Raw genomic sequence first — 25,767 nt, 5'->3', positions numbered from 1 at the left:
ACTTCTTGTGCACTTTCCCTTAGTTCACTTGCCTTGCTTGTGATCTCATCTATGTTCGAGTACATCACCCTGAAACTGACTCTCTTCTGCTTCTCCTCTGGGGGGGGGGGGGACCTGTGGGATCTGGGATGAGTGGGAGCTGGGAGGATATGGTAGGGGAGACTGGTGGAGGAGGAAGGGTTTGGGGGGGGTGGGAAGAGGGAGAGGGTAGGGGGGTGGGAGAGAGGGGGAGAGTGAGAAGGGGAGGGTTGGGGGAGAGTGAGTGGGGGAGGGTTGTGGGGTGTGGGAGATTGGGAGGCTTGGGGGGGATGAAGGGCTTGAGGGGGATGGGGGAGAAGGGGGGCAGAAAAGGGGGGGAGGGCTTGGGTGGCGTGGGGGGGAAGGGAGGGGTGAGGAAGAGGGGAGGGTTTAGGGGAGTGGTGGAGAGGGGAAGGCTTAGGTGGGGTGGGGGAGAGTGGGGGGCGGGCTGTGGGTGTGTATGTGTGTGTAATTACCTAAGTGTCATTACAGGAAGAGAGCTACGCTCATGGTGTCCCGTCTTCCCAGCACTCTTTGTCATATAACGCTTTGAAACTACTGATGGTTTTGGCTTCCACCACCTTCTCACTTAGCTTGTTCCAACCGTCTACCACTCTGTTTGAAAAAAAAAAACTTTCTAATTTTTTTTTTTTTTTTTTGGGGGGGGGGGCACCTTTGTTTCCTTAGCTTGAATCTGCATTCTTTTATTCGTGAAGTTGCTGGTTTGAGGAATTCCTCTTTGTCAATTTGATAGATTCCTGTTAGTATTTTGTAAGTGGAGATCATATTACCTCTTTTTTTCTATCTTGAGTGTGTGTGTGTGTGTGTGTGTGTACTCACCTAGTTGTACTCACCTAGTTGTGTTTGCGGGGGTTGAGCTCTGGCTCTTTGGTCCCGCCTCTCAACCGTCAATCAACAGGTGTACAGATTCCTGAGCCTATCAGGCTCTGTCATATCTACACTTGAAACTGTGTATGGAGTCAGCCTCCACCACATCACCCCCTAATGCATTCCATTTGTCAACCACTCTGACACTAAAAAAGTTCTTTCTAATATCTCTGTGGCTCATTTGGGCACTCAGTTTCCACCTGTGTCCCCTTGTGCGTGTTCCCCTTGTGTTAAATAGACTGTCTTTATCTACCCTATCAATCCCCTTCAGAATCTTGAATGTGGTGATCATGTCCCCCCTAACTCTTCTGTCTTCCAGCGAAGTGAGGTTTAATTCCCGTAGTCTCTCCTCGTAGCTCATACCCTCAGCTCATGTGTGTGTGTCTGTGTGTGTGTGTGTGTGTGTGTGTGTGTGTGTGTGTGTGTGTGTGTGTGTGTGTGTGTGTGTGTGTGTGTGTGTGTGTATGTGTGTGTACTCACCTAGTTGTACTCACCTAATTGTGCTTGCGGGGGTTGAGCTCTGGCTCTTTGGTCCCGCCTCTCAACCGTCAATCAACAGGTGTACAGATTCCTGAGCCTATTGGGCTCTATCATATCTACACTTGAAACTGTGTATGGAGTCAGCCTCCACCACATCACTGCTTAATGCATTCCATTTAATAACTACTCTGATACTGAACAAATTCTTTCTAATGTCTCTGTGGCTCATTTGGGTTCGGGACACCTGTGTTTCTGTGTTCGTGTGCCACCCGTGCTAAATAGTTGGTCTTTATCCACCCGGTCAATTCCTCTGAGAATTTTGTAGGTGGTGATCATATCTCCCCTTATTCTTCTGTCTTCCAGGGACGTGAGGTTTAGTTCTCATAGCCTTTCCTAGTAACTCATACTTCTCAGTTCTGGGATTTGTCTGGTGGCAGACCTCTGAATCTTCTCTAAATTTGTCTTGTGTTTAACTAGGCATGAATTCCAGGCAGAAGCTGCATACTCCAGGATTGGTCTGACATAAGTGGTATACAAGGTTCTTAAAGATTGCTTACACAAGTTTCCAAAGATAGTTCTTATCTTGGCTATTCTAGCATATGCTGCTGATGATATCCTTTTGATGTTGGCCTCAGGGGACAGGTCTGGCGTGATATCAACCCCCAGATCTTACTCTCTCTCTGACTCTTGAAGTATTTAGTCTCCCAAATGATACCTTGTATCTGGTCTCCTGCTTCCTACCCCTATCTTCATTACATTACATTTGCTTGGGTTAAACTCTAACAACCATTTGTTCGACCATTCCTGCATCTTGTCCAGGTCTTCTTGAAGCCTCAAGCTGTCCTCTGTGTGTGTGTGTGTGTGTGTGTGTGTGTGTGTGTGTGTGTGTGTGTGTGTGAGTGTGTGTGTGTGTGTGAGTGTGTGAAACTTGCAGGGGGAGGGATGCACAGGTGTGCAGGTCCAGTCGGAGGCGGCCAGGATCGGGAGGGAAAGTTTGGTTTGTTCATTATAATTCACACCACAACCATGTTGCGAGTGTTGGTGGTGGATGGCTTAGACACAGACGCATATATATATATATATATATATATATATATATATATATATATATATATATATATATATATATAAATATATATATATATATATATATATATATATATATATATATATAATATATATATATATATTAAATATGACCGAAAAAGTAAGATTAATAATTCTAACACGAATTTTCTCAATCTTTCGTACATTTCTTTTCACTGTTGGAGGTAATTCAAAAATCAATTCTCCAAAATTCATTTTTATTTCTAGTCTGACGCGACACTTGAGCGCGTTTCGTAAAACTTATTACATTTTCAAAGACTTTAGCTAACACATACACAACTGAATAGAACTTACACATCTCCGATTTTGTTTATATCTACATTTGAGTGACGTGGATGGGGTGAGGTGGTATTTAATAAGGTATTAATTTCATCAACACAAGCCAGAACATGAAGCAATGGGTATTGAATAGAAGTGATTGCAGAAAGCCTATTGGTCCATATTTCTTGATGCTTCTATATTGGAGCGGAGTCTTGAGGTGGGTAGAATATAGTTGTGCATTAATTGGCTGTTAATTGCTGGTGTTGACTTCTTGATGTGTAATGCCTCGCAAACGTCAAGCCGCCTGCTATCGCTGTATCTATCGATGATTTCTGTGTTGTTTACTAGGATTTCTCTGGCGATGGTTTGGTTGTGGGAAATTATATGTTCCTTAATGGAGCCCTGTTGCTTATGCATCGTTAAACGCCTAGAAAGAGATGTTGTTGTCTTGCCTATATACTGGGTTTTTTGGAGCTTACAGTCCCCAAGAGGGCATTTGAAGGCATAGACGACGTTAGTTTCTTTTAAAGCGTTCTGTTTTGTGTCTGGAGAGTTTCTCATGAGTAGGCTGGCCGTTTTTCTGGTTTTATAGTAAATCGTCAGTTGTATCCTCTGATTTTTGTCTGTAGGGATAACGTTTCTATTAACAATATCTTTCAGGACCCTTTCCTCCGTTTCATGAGCTGTGGAAAAGAAATTCCTGTAAAATAGTCTAATAGGGGGTATAGGTGTTGTGTTGGTTGTCTCTTCAGAGGTTGCATGGCGTTTCACTTTCCTTCTTATGATGTCTTCGACGAAACCATTGGAGAAGCCGTTGTTGACTAGGACCTGCCTTACCCTACAGAGTTCTTCGTCGACTTGCTTCCATTCTGAGCTGTGGCTGAGAGCACGGTCGACATATGCGTTAACAAAACTCCTCTTGTACCTATCTGGGCAGTCGCTTTTGGCATTTAGGCACATTCCTATGTTCGTTTCCTTAGTGTAGACTGCAGTGTGGAAACCTCCGCTCTTTTCCATGACTGTTACATCGGGAAATAACTGAAGCATCAAGAAATATGGACCAATAGGCTTTCTGCAATCACTTCTATTCAATACCCATTGCTTCATGTTCTGGATTGTGTTGATGAAATTAATACCTAATTAAATACCACCTCACCCCATCCATCTCACTCAAATGTAGATATAAACAAAATCGGAGATGTGTAAGTTCTATTCAGTTGTGTATGTGTTAGCTAAAGTCTTTGAAAATGTAATAAGTTTTACGAAACGCGCTCAAGTGTCGCGTCAGACTAGAAATAAAAATGAATTTTGGAGAATTGATTTTTGAATTGCCTCCAACAGTGAAAAGAAATGTACGAAAGATTGAGAAAATTCGTGTTAGAATTATTAATCTTACTTTTTCGGTCATATTTAATAATATATGTCTACAGGAAAGACTGCTACCAAAATATACTAATATATATATATATATATATATATATATATATATATATTATATATATATATGAGTCAGACTGCTTGCAGCGGCGTCCAGCAGCCTAGTTGACCAGACAACCAACCGGGAGGCCTGGTCGGAGCCCGGGCCGCGTGGCTGTTGATCCCCGTAAGCTACACAAGATAGACACAAGGCAGGAAGGCTTACCACAAGCTATGGGATGGGGAAGCTCTCAGCCTGGTAACAGGAGTCAATAGCAGTGTCTGTTCCTGTACTCGCCTGTGTAAACAATAGTCTAATTATAGTACTGTAGCTGTGATGTGGTAAAAATCTTGCAGCAGTGTTAGTTACCTAAGAGCTAAACACGATATTTGGGAAGAGTTTTGTGCCATATATCATATATCCTGCGTTAACATTCGGCGTCAAGAAGAAACATTCATGATTTAAATGAGGGTAAATGTTGAGGGTGCAGGGCTACGAGTGCTATGCGCCTGCTACAAGAGTCGTGCATGTAGTCACAGACCTGACGATGATACACACCGTAGAGAAGTGAGTGTAGCGTCGCGAGAAGACATGTACGGAGGCCAGACGGGCAGGCGAGCCCCAAGGACGTGATGAAACACGTCTCTAGTGTGATGGCAGAAAGTAAGTGGTCTCAAGTATGGGAGAGCTGCCTCCATCCGTTTCTTTAACATTAGATATCATGGGAAGCTAAGAGGTTTTGAGTCATTGCATAAGACGATGGACATTTGCAAGAGGCGGGGCGCAGGAGCTGCAGCTCGAGCCAGAAAAATGTGTTGTGTACTTACCTAACATTGCATACGTGTCCAAGGGTTTCTGCACTAGAGTGACTTATGTCGATGGTTCAAAAACTGGGTTACGGGTTCGATTTCCGGCCAGGACACAGTCCTAGGGTGGACCTAGGGTGGATCCAGGTCCTAGGGTAGACCTAGGTCCTAGGGTGGACCCAGGTCCTAGGGTGGACCCAGGTCCTAGGGTGGACCCAGGTCCTAGGGTGGACCCAGGTCCTAGGGTGGACCCAGGTTCTATGGTGGACCTAGGTCCTAGGGTGGACCTAGGTCCTAGGGTGGACCCAGGTCCTAGGGTGGACCCAGGTCCTAGGGTAGACCTAGGTCCTAGGGTGGACCCAGGTCCTAGGGTAGACCCAGGTCCTAGCGTGGACCCAGGTCCTAGGGTGGACCCAGGTCCTAGGGTGGACCCAGATCCTAGGGTAGACCCAGGTCCTAGGGTGGACCCAGGTCCTAGGGTGGACCCAGGTCCTAGGGTGGACCCAGGTCCTAGGGTAGACCCAGGTCCTAGGGTGGACCCAGGTCCTAGGGTGGACCCAGGTCCTAGGGTGGACCCAGGTCCTAGGGTGGACCCAGGTCCTAGGGTGGACCCAGGTCCTAGGGTGGACCCAGGTCCTAGGGTGGACCCAGGTCCTAGGGTAGACCCAGGTCCTAGGGTGGACCCAGGTCTAGGGTGGACCTAGGTCCTAGGGTGGACCTAGGGTGGACCCAGGTCCTAGGGTGGACCCAGGTCCTAGGGTGGACCCAGGTCCTAGGGTGGACCCAGGTCCTAGGGTGGACCCAGGTCCTAGGGTGGACCTAGGTCCTAGGGTGGACCCAGGTCCTAGGGTGGACCCAGGTCCTAGGGTGGACCCAGGTCCTAGGGTGGACCCAGGTCCTAGGGTGGACCCAGGTCCTAGGGTGGACCCAGGTCCTAGGGTAGACCTAGGTCCTAGGGTGGACCCAGGTCCTAGGGTGGACCCAGGTCCTAGGGTGGACCCAGGTCCTAGGGTGGACCCAGGTCCTAGGGTGGACCCAGGTCCTAGGGTGGACCCAGGTCCTAGGGTGGACCCAGGTCCTAGGGTAGACCCAGGTACTGAGGGTGGACCCAGGTCCTAGGGTGGACCCAGGTCCCTAGGGTGGACCCAGGTCCTAGGGTAGACCCAGGTCCTAGGGTGGACCCAGGTCCTAGGGTAGACCCAGGTCCTAGGGTGGACCCAGGTCCTAGGGTGGACCCAGGTCCTAGGGTGGACCCAGGTCCTAGGGTGGACCCAGGTCCTAGGGTGGACCCAGGTCCTAGGGTGGACCTAGGTCCTAGGGTTGGACCTAGGTCCTAGGGTGGACCCAGGTCCTAGGGTGGACCTAGGTCCTAGGGTGGACCTAGGTCCTAGGGTGGACCCAGGTCCTAGGGTGGACCTAGGTCCTAGGGTGGACCCCAGGTCCTAGGGTGGACCTAGGTCCTAGGGTGGACCCAGGTCCTAGGGTGGACCTAGGTCCTAGGGTGGACCCAGGTCCTAGGGTGGACCTAGGTCCTAGGGTGGACCTAGGTCCTAGGGTGGACCTAGGTCCTAGGGTGGACCCAGGTCCTAGGGTGGACCTAGGTCCTAGGGTGGACCCAGGTCCTAGGGTGGACCTAGGTCCTAGGGTGGACCTAGGTCCTAGGGTGAACTTAGGTCTAACATAATTCCTTTCCCAAAACCAACCAATAGAGTTTAATGACTTGGCTCTTGGTTATATCTGTGGCGTGATCTTCACCTTCCATAGCTATGTGACTCGTCTGACTGTGATGGGTGTTAAGGAGGAGGAACGACCCAAGAGGTGTACTGATGGAGGGAATGTCTCAGTCTTCAGGAGGGAATGTCTCAGTCTTCAGGAGGGAATGTCTCAGTCTTTAGGGGGGGAATGTCTGAGTCTTCAGGAGGGAATGACTCAGTCTTCATGAGGGAATGTCTCAGTCTTCAGGGAGGAATGTCTCAGTCTTCAGGGGGGAATGTCTCAGTCTTCAGGGGGGAATGTCTCAGTCTTAAGGAGGGAATGTCTAAGTCTTCAGGAGGGAATGTCTCAGTCTTCAGGAGGGAATGTCTCAGTCTTCAGGAGGGAATGTCTCAGTCTTTAGGGGGGGGAATGTCTGAGTCTTCAGAAGGGAATGACTCAGTCTTCAGGGAGGAATGTCTCAGTCTTCAGGGGGGAATGTCTCAGTCTTCAGGGGGGAATGTCTCAGTCTTCAGGGGGGAATGTCTCAGTCTTCAGGGGAAATGTCTCAGTCTTCAGGAGGGAATGTTTCAGTCTTCAGGAGGGAATGTCTCAGTCTTCAGGAGGGAATGTCTCAGTCTTCAGGGGGGAATGTCTCAGTCTTCAGGGGGAAATGTCTCAGTCTTCAGGAGGGAATGTTTCAGTCTTCAGGAGGGAATGTCTCAGTCTTCAGGAGGGAATGTCTCAGTCTTCATGAGGGAATGTCTCAGTCTTTAGGGGGGGGGAATGTCTCAGTCTTCAGGGGGAATGTCTCAGTCTTCAGGAGGGAATGTCTCAGTCTTCAGGAGGGAATGTCTCAGTCTTCAGGGGGGAATGTCTCAGTCTTCATGAGGGAATGTCTCAGTCTTCATGAGGGAATGTCTCAGTCTTCAGGGGGGGGAATGTCTCAGTCTTCAGGGGAATGTCTCAGTCTTCAGGAGGGAATGTCTCAGTCTTCAGGAGGGAATGTCTCAGTCTTCAGGGGGGAATGTCTCAGTCTTCAAGGGGAATGTCTCAGTCTTCATGAGGGAATGTCTCAGTCTTCAGGGGGGAATGTCTCAGTCTTCATGAGGGAATGTCTCAGTCTTCATGAGGGAATGCCTCAGTCTTCACGGGGGAATGTCTCAGTCTTCAGGAGGGAATGTCTCAGTCTTCAGGGAGGGAATGTCTCAGTCTTCAGGAGGGAATGTCTCAGTCTTCAGGAGGGAATGTCTCAGTCTTCAGGGAGGGAATGTCTCAGTCTTCAGGAGGGAATGTCTCAGTCTTCATGAGGGAATGTCTCAGTCTTCAGGGGGGAATGTCTCAGTCTTCAGGAGGGAATGTCTCAGTCTTCAGGAGGGAATGTCTCAGTCTTCAGGAGGGAATATCTCAGTCTTCAGGGGGGAATGTCTCAGTCTTCAGGAGGGAATGTCTCAGTCTTCAGGGGGAATGTCTCAGTCTTCAGGAGGGAATATCTCAGTCTTCATGAGGGAATGTCTCAGTCTTCAGGAGGGAATGTCTCAGTCTTCAGGAGGGAATGTCTCAGTCTTCATGAGGGAATGTCTCAGTCTTCAGGAGGGAATGTCTCAGTCTTCAGGAGGGAATGTCTCAGTCTTCATGAGGGAATGTCTCAGTCTTCATGAGGGAATGTCTCAGTCTTCAGGAGGGAATGTCTCAGTCTTCAGGAGGGAATGTCTCAGTCTTCAGGAGGGAATGTCTCAGTCTTCATGAGGGAATGTCTCAGTCTTCATGAGGGAATGTCTCAGTCTTCAGGAGGGAATGTCTCAGTCTTCAGGAGGGAATGTCTCAGTCTTCATGAGGGAATGTCTCAGTCTTCAGGAGGGAATGTCTCAGTCTTCAGGAGGGAATATCTCAGTCTTCAGGGAGGAATGTCTCAGTCTTCAGGGGGGAATGTCTCAGTCTTCATGAGGGAATGTCTCAGTCTTCAGGGGGGAATGTCTCAGTCTTCAGGAGGGAATGTCTCAGTCTTCAGGGGGAATGTCTCAGTCTTCAGGAGGGAATGTCTCAGTCTTCAGGGGGGAATGTCTCAGTCTTCAGGAGGGAATGTCTCAGTCTTCATGAGGGAATGTCTCAGTCTTCAGGGAGGAATGTCTCAGTCTTCAGGAGGGAATGTCTCCGTCTTCATGAGGGAATGTCTAAGTCTTCAGGGAGGAATGTCTCAGTCTTCAGGGAGGAATGTGTAGGTAGAGCCAAGAGTGTAGTAATTCCATCACCTCCGCCAACCTGCACAGTCTCTACATGCTTCTCCTTGTCTTACTATTTAGTTCATTTATTGTGCATGCAATACTCATTGTGTGAGTGTTTATTGTGCACCCAATACTCATCATGTGAGTGGTAATTTATTGTGCACCCAATACTCATCATGTGAATGGTACACATGATGAGTATGGGGTGCACAATAACCCACCGCTCACAGGATGAGTATGGGGTGCACAATGACCCACCACTCACAGGATGAGTATGGGGTGCACTAACCTACACGCTCACAGGATGAGTATGGGGTGCACAATAACCCACCGCTCACAGGATGAGTATGGGGTGCACAATAACCCATCGCTCACAGGATGAGTATGGGATGCACAATAACCCATCGCTCACAGGATGAATATGGGGTGCACAATAACCCATCGCTCACAGGATGAGTATGGGGTGCACAATAACCCATCGCTCACAGGATGAGTATGGGGTGCACAATAACCCACCACTCACAGGATGAGTATGGGGTGCACAATAACCCATCGCTCACAGGATGAGTATGGGGTGCACAATAACCCACCACTCACAGGATGAGTATGGGGTGCACAATAACCCACCACTCACAGGATGAGTATGGGGTGCACAATAACCCACCACTCACAGCATGAGTATGGGGTGCACAATAACCCACCACTCACAGCATGAGTATGGGGTGCACAATAACCCATCGCTCACAGGATGAGTATGGGGTGCACAATAACCCATCGCTCACAGGATGAGTATGGGGTGCACAATAACCCACCACTCACAAGATGAGTATGGGGTGCACAATAACCCACCGCTCACAGCATGAGTATGGGGTGCACAATAACCCACCACTCACAGCATGAGTATGGGGTGCACAATAACCCACCACTCACAGCATGAGTATGGGGTGCACAATAACCCACCACTCACAGCATGAGTATGGGGTGCACAATAACCCACCACTCACAGCATGAGTATGGGGTGCACAATAACCCACCACTCACAGCATGAGTATGGGGTGCACAATAATCAAGACACCCCAAGCAACAATAAGCTTCACACGATGCCTCAAATGATACTCACGTTGAGTCAGTTGAGTAACTCAACTGACAAACTTTGTTATAAACGTATTTTAAATATAAAACTGCATCAATTATTTCGCTGCTTGAAATGAAGATGAATGTCTGTGATAATAAACTAGCACTCTCAAAATCCCAAGCCTAATAGAATTAGTTTTTAATGTTACGTGATATATGGATCATATTTACCACAGGCGCTTATCACATTCGCTAGGCTGACCTGTGTGTTGCTTGTCTATATTTGCTAGGCTGACCTGTGTGTTGCTTGTCTATATTTGCTAGGCTGACCTGTGTGTTGCTTGTCAACATTTACTAGGCTGACCTGTGTGTTGCTTGTCTATATTTGCTAGGCTGACCTGTGTGTTGCTTGTCAACATTTGCTAGGCTGACCTGTGTGTTGCTTGTCAACATTTGCTAGGCTGACCTGTGTGTTGCTTGTCAACATTTGCTAGGCTGACCTGTGTGTTGCTTGTCTATATTTACTAGGCTGACCTGTGTGTTGCTTGTCTATATTTGCTAGGCTGACCTGTGTGTTGCTTGTCTATATTTGTTAGGCTGACGTCAATGCTTTTTGTCATCATGCGTCCTTGGGGATGTTGTTACCATACAAGATACCGTAATGTTGTAAACTAGGGCATTTGACCTTAAAACAGGGCAACATTAATAGACAAGACACCAGCTGGGTTCTGTCGCAGCGCTGCCGCCCGCCAGGTCCTGGCCCCAGCCGTAGCCTAGCAAACACTAACGTCACCCGGCTAGCCAAATACTGCCCATTACCCCTGAAAAAAGAATGGAAGTTGGAGGTAAACATAGGTTTTGTACTAAGGTACCGATCAGTCACCGTATACAAACACGAGGATATTGGTCTCCGTTTTGTATATAAATATAAACGTCTCTTACATGTTCGGTTCGCAATTGAACCTTTTAATTCCTACGAGTTACAGCGGCTACATTTGGTAGCACAAGTCACCACCGACTGAAACTCTTTCTGTCCGCATTATTTCTGCATCAAGACCGATGTGTAATGGGCAGGCCTTAGCTTGCGAGTGTTGTATATACTTCCATGTGTGAGGGTAGGGAGAAATCAGGGGGAAAGCGCCACGCCATTACGACTATATAGCACTTGGAAGGGGTCAGGATAAGGATCTGGGATAAGACGGGAGGCATGTGGGAGTGTTTACTCACTTAACTGTGTCTTAAGAGTCAAGTGCTACTTCTGGACCCCGTCTTCACAACTGCCGTTTGTCTTAAGCAATGACTGCCTTCTCTCCTGTTTTTGTTATCGTATCCTCTGTTTAAACTGTTTATTGAATTGACTTCTGTTGTCTAATCTTCTACATTTATTCACCATTTACGATAAATAAGTTCTTGCTAGCATCCGCGCAATTCATCTGTTTTCTTGTGTCCAGCAATATTCTCTTGCTCCTCCTGGCCTCACACTGAGCCATGTTTACCTGCCTTGTTTACTTGGGAGTGACTCAGTCTCTTGTTTACTTGTCTGTAGTTATGTATCACCATCACTCCGTGTTCTTGTGTATGGTCTTATCCCTCTGCAAGATAGGCCGGTGCGCTCAGACCCGTACACTAGGCTCGTTGTATACCTCGACACTTATAGTTTGGCTTTGTCTTTCTTTAGGAGGGTTCCAAGCCGGGGATGTATACTGTTGACTGGGTCTCGTGTGGACCGCAGTATGAAGGCATCGTTTCCTAATTCCCTGAAAGTTATTCTTACATTCACCAGCTCTGCATAGTTAGCTGATGTTATCCTGCTACTGCTGTATGCCTCGGGGTATTAGGCTGAGGTATTATGTTATTGTTTTATATAAGTTTCAGGTTCTCCTCAGTTGCAGGAAATCGTCGTTTCTTCAGTTCTCGTGATATTTTAGGTTTCTGGATGTAGCTTTATTATCCATATCTCAGCCCAGTTCTTGAGATTATCTTGGTCATTCTTCATTTTGTTGCAATCTCTGTTCTGATTCTTCTCATCAGTTTTCCGTCGTCCGTGGTTCGTATCCCGCACAATTCAAAGAAATAAAATTAAAATTGATTTACATAATCGTTTCTCCTTGGTTAGGTTATTGACATACCAGAAACAGTGACCTTTGTGGTAGCTTGTTACATCACTCTCAGCTCTCAAGCAGCTCCCGATCACTTGGGCTGGACGGTAGAGCGACGGTCTCATTACTTCCAGGTCGGCGTCCAATCCCCGACCGTCCACCATGTGGTTGGACACCATTCCTTTCTTTCGTCCCATCCCAAATCCTTATCCTCATATCGCTTCCAAGTGTTATACAGTCGTAATGGCTTAGGGGTGGGAGGGGAGGTAGAAATAGCCTAAGCTACTCTATCCCTTTGAGATGTATTTCTTTCTTGTCTCAATAAACATACTTGAACGGCTTAGTGCTTTCTCCTGATAAATATCTTACCTTATCTCAAACCTCTATCCCTTGACTTGCCACCCTTTATAATGACACCATTTATAATGACACCATTTATAATGTCACCCTTTATAATGACACCATTTATAATGACACCATTTATAATGACACCATTTATAATGACACCATTTATAATGACACCATTTATAATGTCACCCGTTGTTTTATATGTTTAAATATTCTCCTTCAGAATTAAGCACCATCCCAACAGCCTGTGCTCGGTTCCCTGTGTTCTGCGGAAATCTCCTGCGTGGAGCTGTTATCAAAGTCCTTCTAACAATCTACTTATCTTTCGTTTTCCGTCTTTATCGGAATTACCGTGTACACTCCCCGCAAGTTTGTCAGCCAGGAATTTCCTTCCTGTGTCCATACGAAGTTCATAATTTTTGTGTGATTATTTTGTCTTGTGATTGTCGTCTCTGGTGCAGGGTATGCCTCTTAGTGGCTTGCAGTTTGAGGTTATTGCCTAGCGATGTTCTGAATTTAGGTGCTAGATGGGTTGTGTTCTGTTAGTTTAACAGTGACCTCTTCTCTGATGTTTTTAATTATAATCGCTAATGGTTTAGCCTGCTCTATAGCAGCCTCTTTTAGCTCTCAAGGTTTGTCTGCTCTTGTTTATTTTGTCACATTTAGATATTCTACTAGCTTGCTTACTTACAAGCAGGTAAGTAAGCACTTACTTACAAGCAGGTAGCTCACTTGCTTGCTCACTTTTTTCTCTCTCACATCCTGCCCGAGACGCTGTGCGTATTAGAGGCTGTAGTCATATTATATACTAGCTCTATCTAGAAATCCAAAATTCTGCTTGTAACTCATTTTGTATGTATGAGCTTTTCCCTAAATAAAATATTATTATTATTACTTGTGTTATGATAGCTGTGTTAACTTGTCTTGCCTCCCCACTCTTCTCCTTCATCTGGTACCTATTTAGGGGCTAATTGGGTGCCTTTATGTATCGTATACCACTGGCAGCTTGCCGAGTCGCGCTCTCTGTACCCATAACTCTTTTGTAAAGTTCAGACGCTTTGTCATTCACAACTGTCTTCTTCCTTCTGATGTATCGTCGTAATGGTTCTGTTGCGCCTACCCTCCAAGCTGTGATATTATTTCTCTGCCTCTCGTCTTGTCCAGACATCCTCTTTCTTCATCCTTTGGCAGCAGATATTATTATTCTGTGTTCTACAGTGCCTATGTAGAATGTTCTACAGTGCCTATGTAGAATGTTCTACAGTGCCTATGTAGAATGTTCTACAATGCCTATGTAGAATGTTCTACAGTGCATATGTAGAATGTTCTACAGTGCCTATGTAGAATATTCTGCAGTGCCTGTGTAGAATGTTCTACAGTGCCTATGTAGAATATTCTGCAGTGCCTATGTAGAATGTTCTACAGTGCCTATGTAGAATGTTCTACAGTGCCTGTGTAGAATGTTCTACAGTGCCTATGTAGAATGTTCTACAGTGCCTATGTAGAATGTTCTACAGTGCCTATGTAGAATGTTCTACAGTGCCTATGTAGAATGTTCTACAGCCTATGTTCTACATTTCCTGTTTTAGAATGGCTTTATTCATTGTGTCCGGGGACAGGAAGCCAGTGAATATATATATGTTAGGCTTAATTTGTATATGGAGGTCTCCCTCTCCTTTCGTCTTAATCCCAAGGTCCAATTACTGACCCTCTTCGTAGGATGCAACCCCACAACAAACTGACTTACTGACTTTCCTGGGTACTTACTGCTAGGTGAACAGACGCATTAGGCAATAGGAAATGCGCCCAACCATTTCTGTCCCGCCCGGGATACGAACCCGGAATTCTTGATTGTGAGTCGAGAACGGACCCGATTGTACTCTCCTGCAATACTGTGTCTGTTCCATTGTGTTTTCCTCTTCCTCTTTTCCTCAAGGCACTATTGTTTAACCACGGGCTGGCTTCGTGGTTCGATTGCTCGTCTCTCAGGATCGGAATCATCTTTCGGCTCTCCAACATTCCTCAGTTTACGTCCATCATTTGTTATATTGAGCTTCCTCGGGTTCCTCTGTCCAACTGCTCTCATTATTGGTATTGTCTAACATATTACCTTGTGTGCTGGCCTTTACCTCTCACCCTCCCTTCTCTTCAAACTCTTTATCATTACTAAACAACCAAATATAAGGTTGTCGTAGCCACTGGCTCCTAGCAGGCTCGTAGACTTCCTGGGGATAATGTTTAGTGGGGGGGGTTTTATATATTTATATATATATATATATATATATATATATATATATATATATATATATATATATATATATATATATATATATATATATATGTCGTACCTAATAGCCAGAACGCACTTCTCAGCCTACTATTCAAGGCCCGATTTGCCTAATAAGCCAAGTTTTCATGAATTAATGTTTTTTCGTCTACCTAACCTACCTAACCTAACCTAACCTAGCTTTTTTTGGCTACCTAACCTAACCTTACCTATAATTATAGGTTAGGTTAGGTTAGGTAGGGTTGGTTAGGTTCGGTCATATATCTACGTTAATTTTAACTCCAATAAAAAAAAATTGACCTCATACATAGAGAAAAGGATTGCTTTATCATTTCATAAGAAAAAAACTATAGTAAATATATTAATTCAGGAAAACTTGGCTTATTAGGCAAATCGGGCCTTGAATAGTAGGCTGAGAAGTGCGTTCTGGCTATTAGGTACGACATATATATATATATATATATATATATATATATATATATATATATATATATATATATATATATATATATAATATGTATATATATGCCCAGGATGCCATAGGAAGTCAAATATCCAAGTGCTAATGTTGTGGAGTGACTTTTCCAAGATATATTATTGCCTGGAGAGTTTTCTGGCATATCAGCTCATTCCGGTACACAGTGAACCAATCGTCGCACTTCTCTGCGAAAATTGTCGAAAATTTATTTGGTGGTAATAACTAGTAGACTGCATGTTTACAATACTACTCTCCAGGCAACAAAATATCTTGGATAAGTCGCTCCACAACATTAGCATTTGGACCGTCGACTTCCTATAGCGTCACCTGCCATATATTTACTTCTAATTTCTTTATGATTATAGATTTTCGTTAACATTATAGGGAGTAAATATATAAGATTTCTTCATTACTTACGTAATGCTAGAAGGCTCTGGAGAGTGTTTGCTGGTATATCAACCTCCTGTACCTAACCTAATCTAACCTCCAGACTACACTATCTTGGATAAGTCGCTCCACAACATTGTCGCTTGGATCGTCGACTTCCTATGGCGTCACCTGCCACTTAGTTTCGTCTAATTTTGTTATAACATTTTATTATTTCAGAGTAAAAATATATTTTGTTCATATTTTACAGTCAGTACCAACATTAAAGTGAGTAAATATGCCATATATCTTAATTACTTACGTAATGCTAGGAGGCTTTGGGTAATACGATGGCCTGCTCCTCACCTCTACTGTTATTGACTCTAGTTATGTTACCTAGCAGTAAATAGGTACCTGGGAGTTAGTCAGCTGTCACGGGCTGCTTCCTGGGGGTGGAGGCCTGGTCGAGGACCGGGCCGCGGGGACACTAAAGCCCCGAAATCATCTCAAGATAACCTCAAGATAGCCATACGTCCTGGCGACGACCACCATGTCAGTCAAGAGTCACAGTGTAGTGTGTGGGTTATAGTCCATGAGGCGACAAAAGGGGCGGAGTCTAGCGGGAGTATATGTGTTATAAATATAACTGAATGGTAACTCTACCCAACACACCCGGCAACACCCGTGGTAGAACGGTCAGGTCACAGCAAGGTCAGGTCACTGCAAGGTCAGGTTACTGCAAGGTCAGGTCACTGCAAGGTCAGGTTACTGCAAGGTCAGGTCACTGCAAGATCAGGTCACAGCAAGGTCAGGTTACAGCAAGGTCAGGTCACAGCAAGGTCAGGTCACTGCAAGGTCAGGTTACAGCAAGGTCAGGTTACAGCAAGGTCATGTCACTGCAAGGTCAGGTCACTGCAAGGTCAGGTCACTGCAAGGTCAGGTTACAGCAAGGTCAGGTCACTGCAAGGTCAGGTCACAGCAAGGTCAGGTTACAGCAAGGTCAGGTCACAGCAAGGTCAGGTCACTGCAAGGTCAGGTCACAGCAAGGTCAGGTTACAGCAAGGTCAGGTCACAGCAAGGTCAGGTCACTGCAAGGTCAGGTTACAGCAAGGTCAGGTTACAGCAAGGTCATGTCACTGCAAGGTCAGGTCACTGCAAGGTCAGGTCACTGCAAGGTCAGGTCACAGCAAGGTCAGGTCACAGCAAGGTCAGGTCACTGCAAGGTCAGGTCACAGCAAGGTCAGGTCACAGCAAGGTCAGGTCACTGCAAGGTCAGGTCACTGCAAGGTCAGGTTACAGCAAGGTCAGGTTACAGCAAGGTCAGGTCACTGCAAGGTCAGGTCACTGCAAGGTCAGGTCACAGCAAGGTCAGGTCACAGCAAGGCCAGGTCACTGCAAGGTCAGGTCACTGCAAGGTCAGGTCACAGCAAGGTCAGGTCACTGCAAGGTCAGGTCACAGCAAGGTCAGGTCACTGCAAGGTCAGGTCACTGCAAGGTCAGGTTACAGCAAGGTCAGGTTACAGCAAGGTCAGGTTACAGCAAGGTCAGGTCACTGCAAGGCCAGGTCACTGCAAGGTCAGGTCACAGCAAGGTCAGGTCACTGCAAGGTCAGGTCACTGCAAGGTCAGGTCACAGCAAGGTCAGGTCACTGCAAGGTCAGGTTACAGCAAGGTCAGGTTACAGCAAGGTCAGGTCACAGCAAGGTCAGGTCACTGCAAGGTCAGGTCACAGCAAGGTCAGGTCACAGCAAGGTCAGGTCACTGCAAGGTCAGGCCACTGCAAGGTCAGGTCACAGCAAGGTCAGGTCACTGCAAGGTCAGGTCACTGCAAGGTCAGGTCACTGCAAGGTCAGGTCACTGCAAGGTCAGGTCACTGCAAGGTCAGACCACCTGCACCACTCGACATTTGAGCTAAGGAATATGTTTTGGTCTTTGTCTCTTGCGGAGGGAGGGAATTACCAAGGGAAAGTGCCAAGCCATCACGACTATATAGCACTGGAAAGGGCTCAGGATCAGGATTTGGGATGGGACAGAGGGAAGAGATGGTGCCCAACCACTTGGACGGCAAAGCATTGAACGCCGACTTGCATGAAGTGAGACCGTCGCTCTACCGTCCAGCCCAAGAGGTTGGACAGCCTAAGCCCAAGTTTCTGAACGATTTAATAATAATAATAGTCACCAGAGGGTTCAATTACAATATTTACCTGAATTTACCTGAGGGCCACTAACACTAGTGGCCTCGGCGAGGACGGGAAGCCGGCGGCTTACCCCATTTCTAATGATAATCTTTTCCAGTTTGATTTTGAAATTCAACAGTCTTTGCATTAACGGCTTCATCGGGTAGGCGGTTCCATGGGTTAATAACCCTATGGGTGAAAAACCATCTTCTGTTCTCAGTCCAACATTGTGGCTTATTGAGCTTGACACAGTTGCTCCTTGTTTGTGTTACATCTGACCTTTTACATGAGTACTGACCTTTTACATGAGTACTGACCTTTTACATGAGTACTGACCTTTTACATGAGTACTGACCTTTTACATGAGTACTGACCTTTTACATGAGTACTGACCTTTTACATGAGTACTGACCTTTTACATGAGTACTGACCTTTTACATGAGTACTGACCTTTTACATGAGTACTGACCTTTTACATGAGTACATTACATGAGTACTGACCTTTTACATGAGTACATTACATGAGTACTGACCTTTTACATGAGTACATTACACGAGTACTGACCTTTTACATGAGTACATTACATGAGTACTGACCTTTTACATGAGTACATTACATGAGTACTGACCTTTTACATGAGTACATTACATGAGTACTGACCTTTTACATGAGTACATTACATGAGTACTGACCTTTTACATGAGTACATTACATGAGTACTGACCTTTTACATGAGTACATTACACGAGTACTGACCTTTTACATGAGTACATTACATGAGTACTGACCTTTTACATGAGTACATTACATGAGTACTGACCTTTTACATGAGTACATTACATGAGTACTGACCTTTTACATGAGTACATTACATGAGTACTGACCTTTTACATGAGTACATTACATGAGTACTGACCTTTTACATGAGTACATTACATGAGTACTGACCTTTTACATGAGTACATTACACGAGTACTGACCTTTTACATGAGTACATTACACGAGTACTGACCTTTTACATGAGTACATTACACGAGTACTGACCTTTTACATGAGTACATTACACGAGTACTGACCTTTTACATGAGTACATTACACGAGTACTGACCTTTTACATGAGTACATTACATGAGTACTGACCTTTTACATGAGTACATTACACGAGTACTGACCTTTTACATGAGTACATTACACGAGTACTGACCTTTTACATGAGTACATTACACGAGTACTGACCTTTTACATGAGTACATTACACGAGTACTGACCTTTTACATGAGTACATTACACGAGTACTGACCTTTTACATGAGTACATTACACGAGTACTGACCTTTTACATGAGTACATTACACGAGTACTGACCTTTTACATGAGTACATTACACGAGTACTGACCTTTTACATGAGTACATTACACGAGTACTGACCTTTTACATGAGTACATTACACGAGTACTGACCTTTTACATGAGTACATTACACGAGTACTGACCTTTTACATGAGTACATTACACGAGTACTGACCTTTTACATGAGTACATTACACGAGTACTGACCTTTTACATGAGTACATTACACGAGTACTGACCTTTTACATGAGTACATTACACGAGTACTGACCTTTTACATGAGTACATTACACGAGTACTGACCTTTTACATGAGTACATTACACGAGTACTGACCTTTTACATGAGTACATTACACGAGTACTGACCTTTTACATGAGTACATTACACGAGTACTGACCTTTTACATGAGTACATTACACGAGTACTGACCTTTTACATGAGTACATTACACGAGTACTGACCTTTTACATGAGTACATTACACGAGTACTGACCTTTTACATGAGTACATTACACGAGTACTGACCTTTTACATGAGTACATTACACGAGTACTGACCTTTTACATGAGTACATTACACGAGTACTGACCTTTTACATGAGTACATTACACGAGTACTGACCTTTTACATGAGTACATTACACGAGTACTGACCTTTTACATGAGTACATTACACGAGTACTGACCTTTTACATGAGTACATTACACGAGTACTGACCTTTTACATGAGTACATTACACGAGTACTGACCTTTTACATGAGTACATTACACGAGTACTGACCTTTTACATGAGTACATTACACGAGTACTGACCTTTTACATGAGTACATTACACGAGTACTGACCTTTTACATGAGTACATTACACGAGTACTGACCTTTTACATGAGTACATTACACGAGTACTGACCTTTTACATGAGTACATTACACGAGTACTGACCTTTTACATGAGTACATTACACGAGTACTGACCTTTTACATGAGTACATTACACGAGTACTGACCTTTTACATGAGTACATTACACGAGTACTGACCTTTTACATGAGTACATTACACGAGTACTGACCTTTTACATGAGTACATTACACGAGTACTGACCTTTTACATGAGTACATTACACGAGTACTGACCTTTTACATGAGTACATTACACGAGTACTGACCTTTTACATGAGTACATTACACGAGTACTGACCTTTTACATGAGTACATTACACGAGTACTGACCTTTTACATGAGTACATTACACGAGTACTGACCTTTTACATGAGTACATTACACGAGTACTGACCTTTTACATGAGTACATTACACGAGTACTGACCTTTTACATGAGTACATTACACGAGTACTGACCTTTTACATGAGTACATTACACGAGTACTGACCTTTTACATGAGTACATTACACGAGTACTGACCTTTTACATGAGTACATTACACGAGTACTGACCTTTTACATGAGTACATTACACGAGTACTGACCTTTTACATGAGTACATTACACGAGTACTGACCTTTTACATGAGTACATTACACGAGTACTGACCTTTTACATGAGTACATTACACGAGTACTGACCTTTTACATGAGTACATTACACGAGTACTGACCTTTTACATGAGTACATTACACGAGTACTGACCTTTTACATGAGTACATTACACGAGTACTGACCTTTTACATGAGTACATTACACGAGTACTGACCTTTTACATGAGTACATTACACGAGTACTGACCTTTTACATGAGTACATTACACGAGTACTGACCTTTTACATGAGTACATTACACGAGTACTGACCTTTTACATGAGTACATTACACGAGTACTGACCTTTTACATGAGTACATTACACGAGTACTGACCTTTTACATGAGTACATTACACGAGTACTGACCTTTTACATGAGTACATTACACGAGTACTGACCTTTTACATGAGTACATTACACGAGTACTGACCTTTTACATGAGTACATTACACGAGTACTGACCTTTTACATGAGTACATTACACGAGTACTGACCTTTTACATGAGTACATTACACGAGTACTGACCTTTTACATGAGTACATTACACGAGTACTGACCTTTTACATGAGTACATTACACGAGTACTGACCTTTTACATGAGTACATTACACGAGTACTGACCTTTTACATGAGTACATTACACGAGTACTGACCTTTTACATGAGTACATTACACGAGTACTGACCTTTTACATGAGTACATTACACGAGTACTGACCTTTTACATGAGTACATTACACGAGTACTGACCTTTTACATGAGTACATTACACGAGTACTGACCTTTTACATGAGTACATTACATGAGTACTGACCTTTTACATGAGTACTGACCTTTTACATGAGTACATTACATGAGTACTGACCTTTTACATGAGTACTGACCTTTTACATGAGTACTGAGCCCGTGCGAGACAACCAGGTTATTCGACCTTTAACGGCCATGTCGTTATCCAGCCTATGATTCCTTGTTATAGTTTGTTTATATGGGGCTATATGTTGGTGCTGCTCTATGACAGGTGTTGCTCTATGACAGGTGTTGCTCTATGACAGGTGTTGTGGGTGTTGCTCTATGACAGGTGTTGTGGGTGTTGCTCTATGACAGGTGTTGTGGGTGTTGCTCTATGACAGGTGTTGTGGGTGTTGCTCTATGACAGGTGTTGTGGGTGTTGCTCTATGACAGGTGTTGTGGGTGTTGCTCTATGACAGGTGTTGTGGGTGTTGCTCTATGACAGGTGTTGCTCTATGACAGGTGTTGTGGGTGTTGCTCTATGACAGGTGTTGTGGGTGTTGCTCTATGACAGGTGTTGTGGGTGTTGCTCTATGACAGGTGTTGTGGGTGTTGCTCTATGACAGGTGTTGTGGGTGTTGCTCTATGACAGGTGTTGCTCTATGACAGGTGTTGCTCTATGACAGGTGTTGTGGGTGTTGCTCTATGACAGGTGTTGTGGGTGTTGCTCTATGACAGGTGTTGTGGGTGTTGCTCTATGACAGGTGTTGTGGGTGTTGCTCTATGACAGGTGTTGTGGGTGTTGCTCTATGACAGGTGTTGCTCTATGACAGGTGTTGTGGGTGTTGCTCTATGACAGGTGTTGTTGGTGTTGCTCTATGACAGGTGTTGCTCTATGACAGGTGTTGTGGGTGTTGCTCTCTGACAGGTGTTGTTGGTGTTGCTCTATGACAGGTGTTGTGGGTGTTGCTCTATGACAGGTGTTGTGGGTGCTGCTCTATGACAGGTGTTGTGGGTGTTGCTCTATGACAGGTGTTGTGGGTGCTGCTCTATGACAGGTGTTGTGGGTGTTGCTCTATGACAGGTGTTGTGGGTGTTGCTCTATGACAGGTGTTGTGGGTGCTGCTCTATGACAGGTGTTGTGGGTGTTGCTCTATGACAGGTGTTGCTCTATGACAGGTGTTGTGGGTGTTGCTCTATGACAGGTGTTGTGGGTGCTGCTCTATGACAGGTGTTGTGGGTGTTGCTCTATGACAGGTGTTGTGGGTGTTGCTCTATGACAGGTGTTGTGGGTGCTGCTCTATGACAGGTGTTGTGGGTGCTGCTCTATGACAGGTGTTGTGGGTGTTGCTCTATGACAGGTGTTGTGGGTGTTGCTCTATGACAGGTGTTGTGGGTGCTGCTCTATGACAGGTGTTGTGGGTGTTGCTCTATGACAGGTGTTGTGGTGTTGCTCTATGACAGGTGTTGTGGGTGTTGCTCTATGACAGGTGTTGTGGGTGCTGCTCTATGACAGGTGTTGTGGGTGTTGCTCTATGACAGGTGTTGTTGGTGTTGCTCTATGACAGGTGTTGCTCTATGACAGGTGTTGTGGGTGTTGCTCTATGACAGGTGTTGTGGGTGCTGCTCTATGACAGGTGTTGTGGGTGTTGCTCTATGACAGGTGTTGTGGGTGCTGCTCTATGACAGTTGTGGGTGTTGCTCTATGACAGGTGTTGCTCTATGACAGGTGTTGTGGGTGTTGCTCTATGACAGGTGTTGTGGGTGCTGCTCTATGACAGGTGTTGTGGGTGTTGCTCTATGACAGGTGGTTGCTCTATGACAGGTGTTGTGGGTGTTGCTCTATGACAGGTGTTGTGGGTGCTGCTCTATGACAGGTGTTGTGGGTGTTGCTCTATGACAGGTGTTGTGGGTGTTGCTCTATGACAGGTGTTGTTGGTGTTGCTCTATGACAGGTGTTGCTCTATGACAGGTGTTGTGGGTGTTGCTCTATGACAGGTGTTGTGGGTGCTGCTCTATGACAGGTGTTGTGGGTGTTGCTCTATGACAGGTGTTGTGGGTGCTGCTCTATGACAGGTGTTGTGGGTGTTGCTCTATGACAGGTGTTTGCTCTATGACAGGTGTTGTGGGTGTTGCTCTATGACAGGTGTTGTGGGTGCTGCTCTATGACAGGTGTTGTGGGTGTTGCTCTATGACAGGTGTTGCTCTATGACAGGTGTTTGTGGGTGTTGCTCTATGACAGGTGTTGTGGGTGCTGCTCTATGACAGGTGTTGTGGGTGTTGCTCTATGACAGGTGTTGTGGGTGTTGCTCTATGACAGGTGTTGTGGGTGCTGCTCTATGACAGGTGTTGTGGGTGTTGCTCTATGACAGGTGTTGTGGGTGTTGCTCTATGACAGGTGTTGTGGGTGTTGCTCTATGACAGGTGTTGTGGGTGCTGCTCTATGACAGGTGTTGTGGGTGTTGCTCTATGACAGGTGTTGTGGGTGTTGCTCTATGACAGGTGTTGTGGGTGTTGCTCTATGACAGGTGTTGTGGGTGTTGCTCTATGACAGGTGTTGTGGGTGTTGCTCTATGACAGGTGTTGTGGGTGCTGCTCTATGACAGGTGTTGTGGGTGTTGCTCTATGACAGGTGTTGTGGGTGTTGCTCTATGACAGGTGTTGTGGGTGTTGCTCTATGACAGGTGTTGTGGGTATTGCTCTATGACAGGTGTTGCTCTATGACAGGTGTTGTGGTGTTGCTCTATGACAGGTGTTGCTCTATGACAGGTGTTGTGGGTGTTGCTCTATGACAGGTGTTGCTCTATGACAGGTGTTGTGGGTGTTGCTCTATGACAGGTGTTGTGGGTGTTGCTCTATGACAGGTGTTGCTCTATGACAGGTGTTGTGGGTGTTGCTCTATGACAGGTGTTGCTCTATGACAGGTGTTGTGGGTGTTGCTCTATGACAGGTGTGTGGGTGTTGCTCTATGACAGGTGTTGTGGGTGTTGCTCTATGACAGGTGTGTGGGTGTTGCTCTATGACAGGTGTTGTGGGTGTTGCTCTATGACAGGTGTTGCTCTATGACAGGTGTTGTGGGTGTTGCTCTATGACAGGTGTTGCTCTATGACAGGTGTTGTGGGTGTTGCTCTATGACAGGTGTTGTGGGTGTTCCTCTATGACAGGTGTTGCCCTATGACAGGTGTTGCTCTATGACAGGTGTTGCTCTATGACAGGTGTTGTGGGTGTTGCTCTATGACAGGTGTTGTGGGTGTTGCTCTATGACAGGTGTTGCCCTATGACAGGTGTTGCTCTATGACAGGTGTTGCTCTATGACAGGTGTTGTGGGTGTTGCTCTATGACAGGTGTTGTGGGTGTTGCTCTATGACAGGTGTTGTGGGTGTTGCTCTATGACAGGTGTTGCTCTATGACAGGTGTTGTGGGTGTTGCTCTATGACAGGTGTTGTGGGTGTTGCTCTATGACAGGTGTTGTGGGTGTTGCTCTATGACAGGTGTTGTGGGTGTTGCTCTATGACAGGTGTTGTGGGTGCTGCTCTATGACAGGTGTTGTGGGTGTTGCTCTATGACAGGTGTTGCCCTATGACAGGTGTTGTGGGTGTTGCTCTATGACAGGTGTTGTGGGTGTTGCTCTATGACAGGTGTTGTGGGTGTTGCTCTATGACAGGTGTTGTGGGTGTTGCTCTATGACAGGTGTTGCTCTATGACAGGTGTTGTGGGTGTTGCTCTATGACAGGTGTTTGGGTGTTGCTCTATGACAGGTGTTGTGGGTGTTGCTCTATGACAGGTGTTGTGGGTGTTGCTCTATGACAGGTGTTGTGGGTGTGCTCTATGACAGGTGTTGCTCTATGACAGGTGTTGCTCTATGACAGGTGTTGTGGGTGTTGCTCTATGACAGGTGTTGTGGGTGTTGCTCTATGACAGGTGTTGTGGTGTTGCTCTATGACAGGTGTTGCCCTATGACAGGTGTTGCTCTATGACAGGTGTGGCTCTATGACAGGTGTTGTGGGTGTTGCTCTATGACAGGTGTTGTGGGTGTTGCTCTATGACAGGTGTTGTGGGTGTTGCTCTGACAGGTGTTGCTCTAAGACAGGGTTGTGGGTGTTGCTCTATGACAGGTGTTGTGGTGTTGCTCTATGACAGGTGTTGTGGGTGTTGCTCTATGACAGTGTTGTGGGTGTTGCTCTATGACAGGTGTTGTGGGTGCTGCTCTATGACAGGTGTTGTGGGTGTTGCTCTATGACAGGTGTTGCCCTATGACAGGTGTTGTGGGTGTTGCTCTATGACAGGTGTTGTGGGTGTTGCTCTATGACAGGTGTTGTGGGTGTTGCTCTATGACAGGTGTTGCTCTATGACAGTTGTTGTGGGTGTTGCTCTATGACAGGGTTGCTCTATGACAGGTGTTGTGGGTGTTGCTCTATGACAGGTGTTG

The 25,767-nt window shown here is 45.6% G+C and overlaps 2 protein-coding genes across 2 annotated transcripts in view; both read left to right on the top strand.

Annotated features, from left to right (window-relative positions):
- Positions 1 to 25,767, top strand: part of Ctl2 (Choline transporter-like 2) — a 357,612-nt gene that overhangs the window by 11,308 nt on the left and 320,537 nt on the right. The gene's annotated exons all lie outside the window — the stretch shown is intronic.
- LOC138357225 (uncharacterized) lies at positions 16,197 to 17,889 on the top strand. The gene is made up of 2 exons (XM_069313885.1): positions 16,197 to 17,425; positions 17,862 to 17,889. Exons 1-2 carry the CDS (start codon positions 16,197 to 16,199, stop codon positions 17,887 to 17,889), a joined length of 1,257 nt encoding a protein of 418 aa, XP_069169986.1.

The sequence above is a fragment of the Procambarus clarkii genome, chromosome 76, assembly GCF_040958095.1.
Source record: "Procambarus clarkii isolate CNS0578487 chromosome 76, FALCON_Pclarkii_2.0, whole genome shotgun sequence".
NCBI classification, from domain to species: Eukaryota; Metazoa; Arthropoda; class Malacostraca; order Decapoda; family Cambaridae; genus Procambarus; species Procambarus clarkii.
Note: the sequence above shows the minus strand (reverse complement) of the source record. Positions and strands in the feature narration are given on the sequence as shown.

Bases quoted from the DNA above. Each gene is read 5' to 3' on its own strand.
- LOC138357225 (XM_069313885.1), top strand. From the start codon at position 16,197: ATGGTAACTCTACCCAACACACCCGGCAACACCCGTGGTAGAACGGTC. The intron at 17,426-17,861 runs GTCAGACCACCT...GAAATTCAACAG, and splicing joins CAAGGTCAGGTCACTGCAAG to TCTTTGCATTAACGGCTTCA.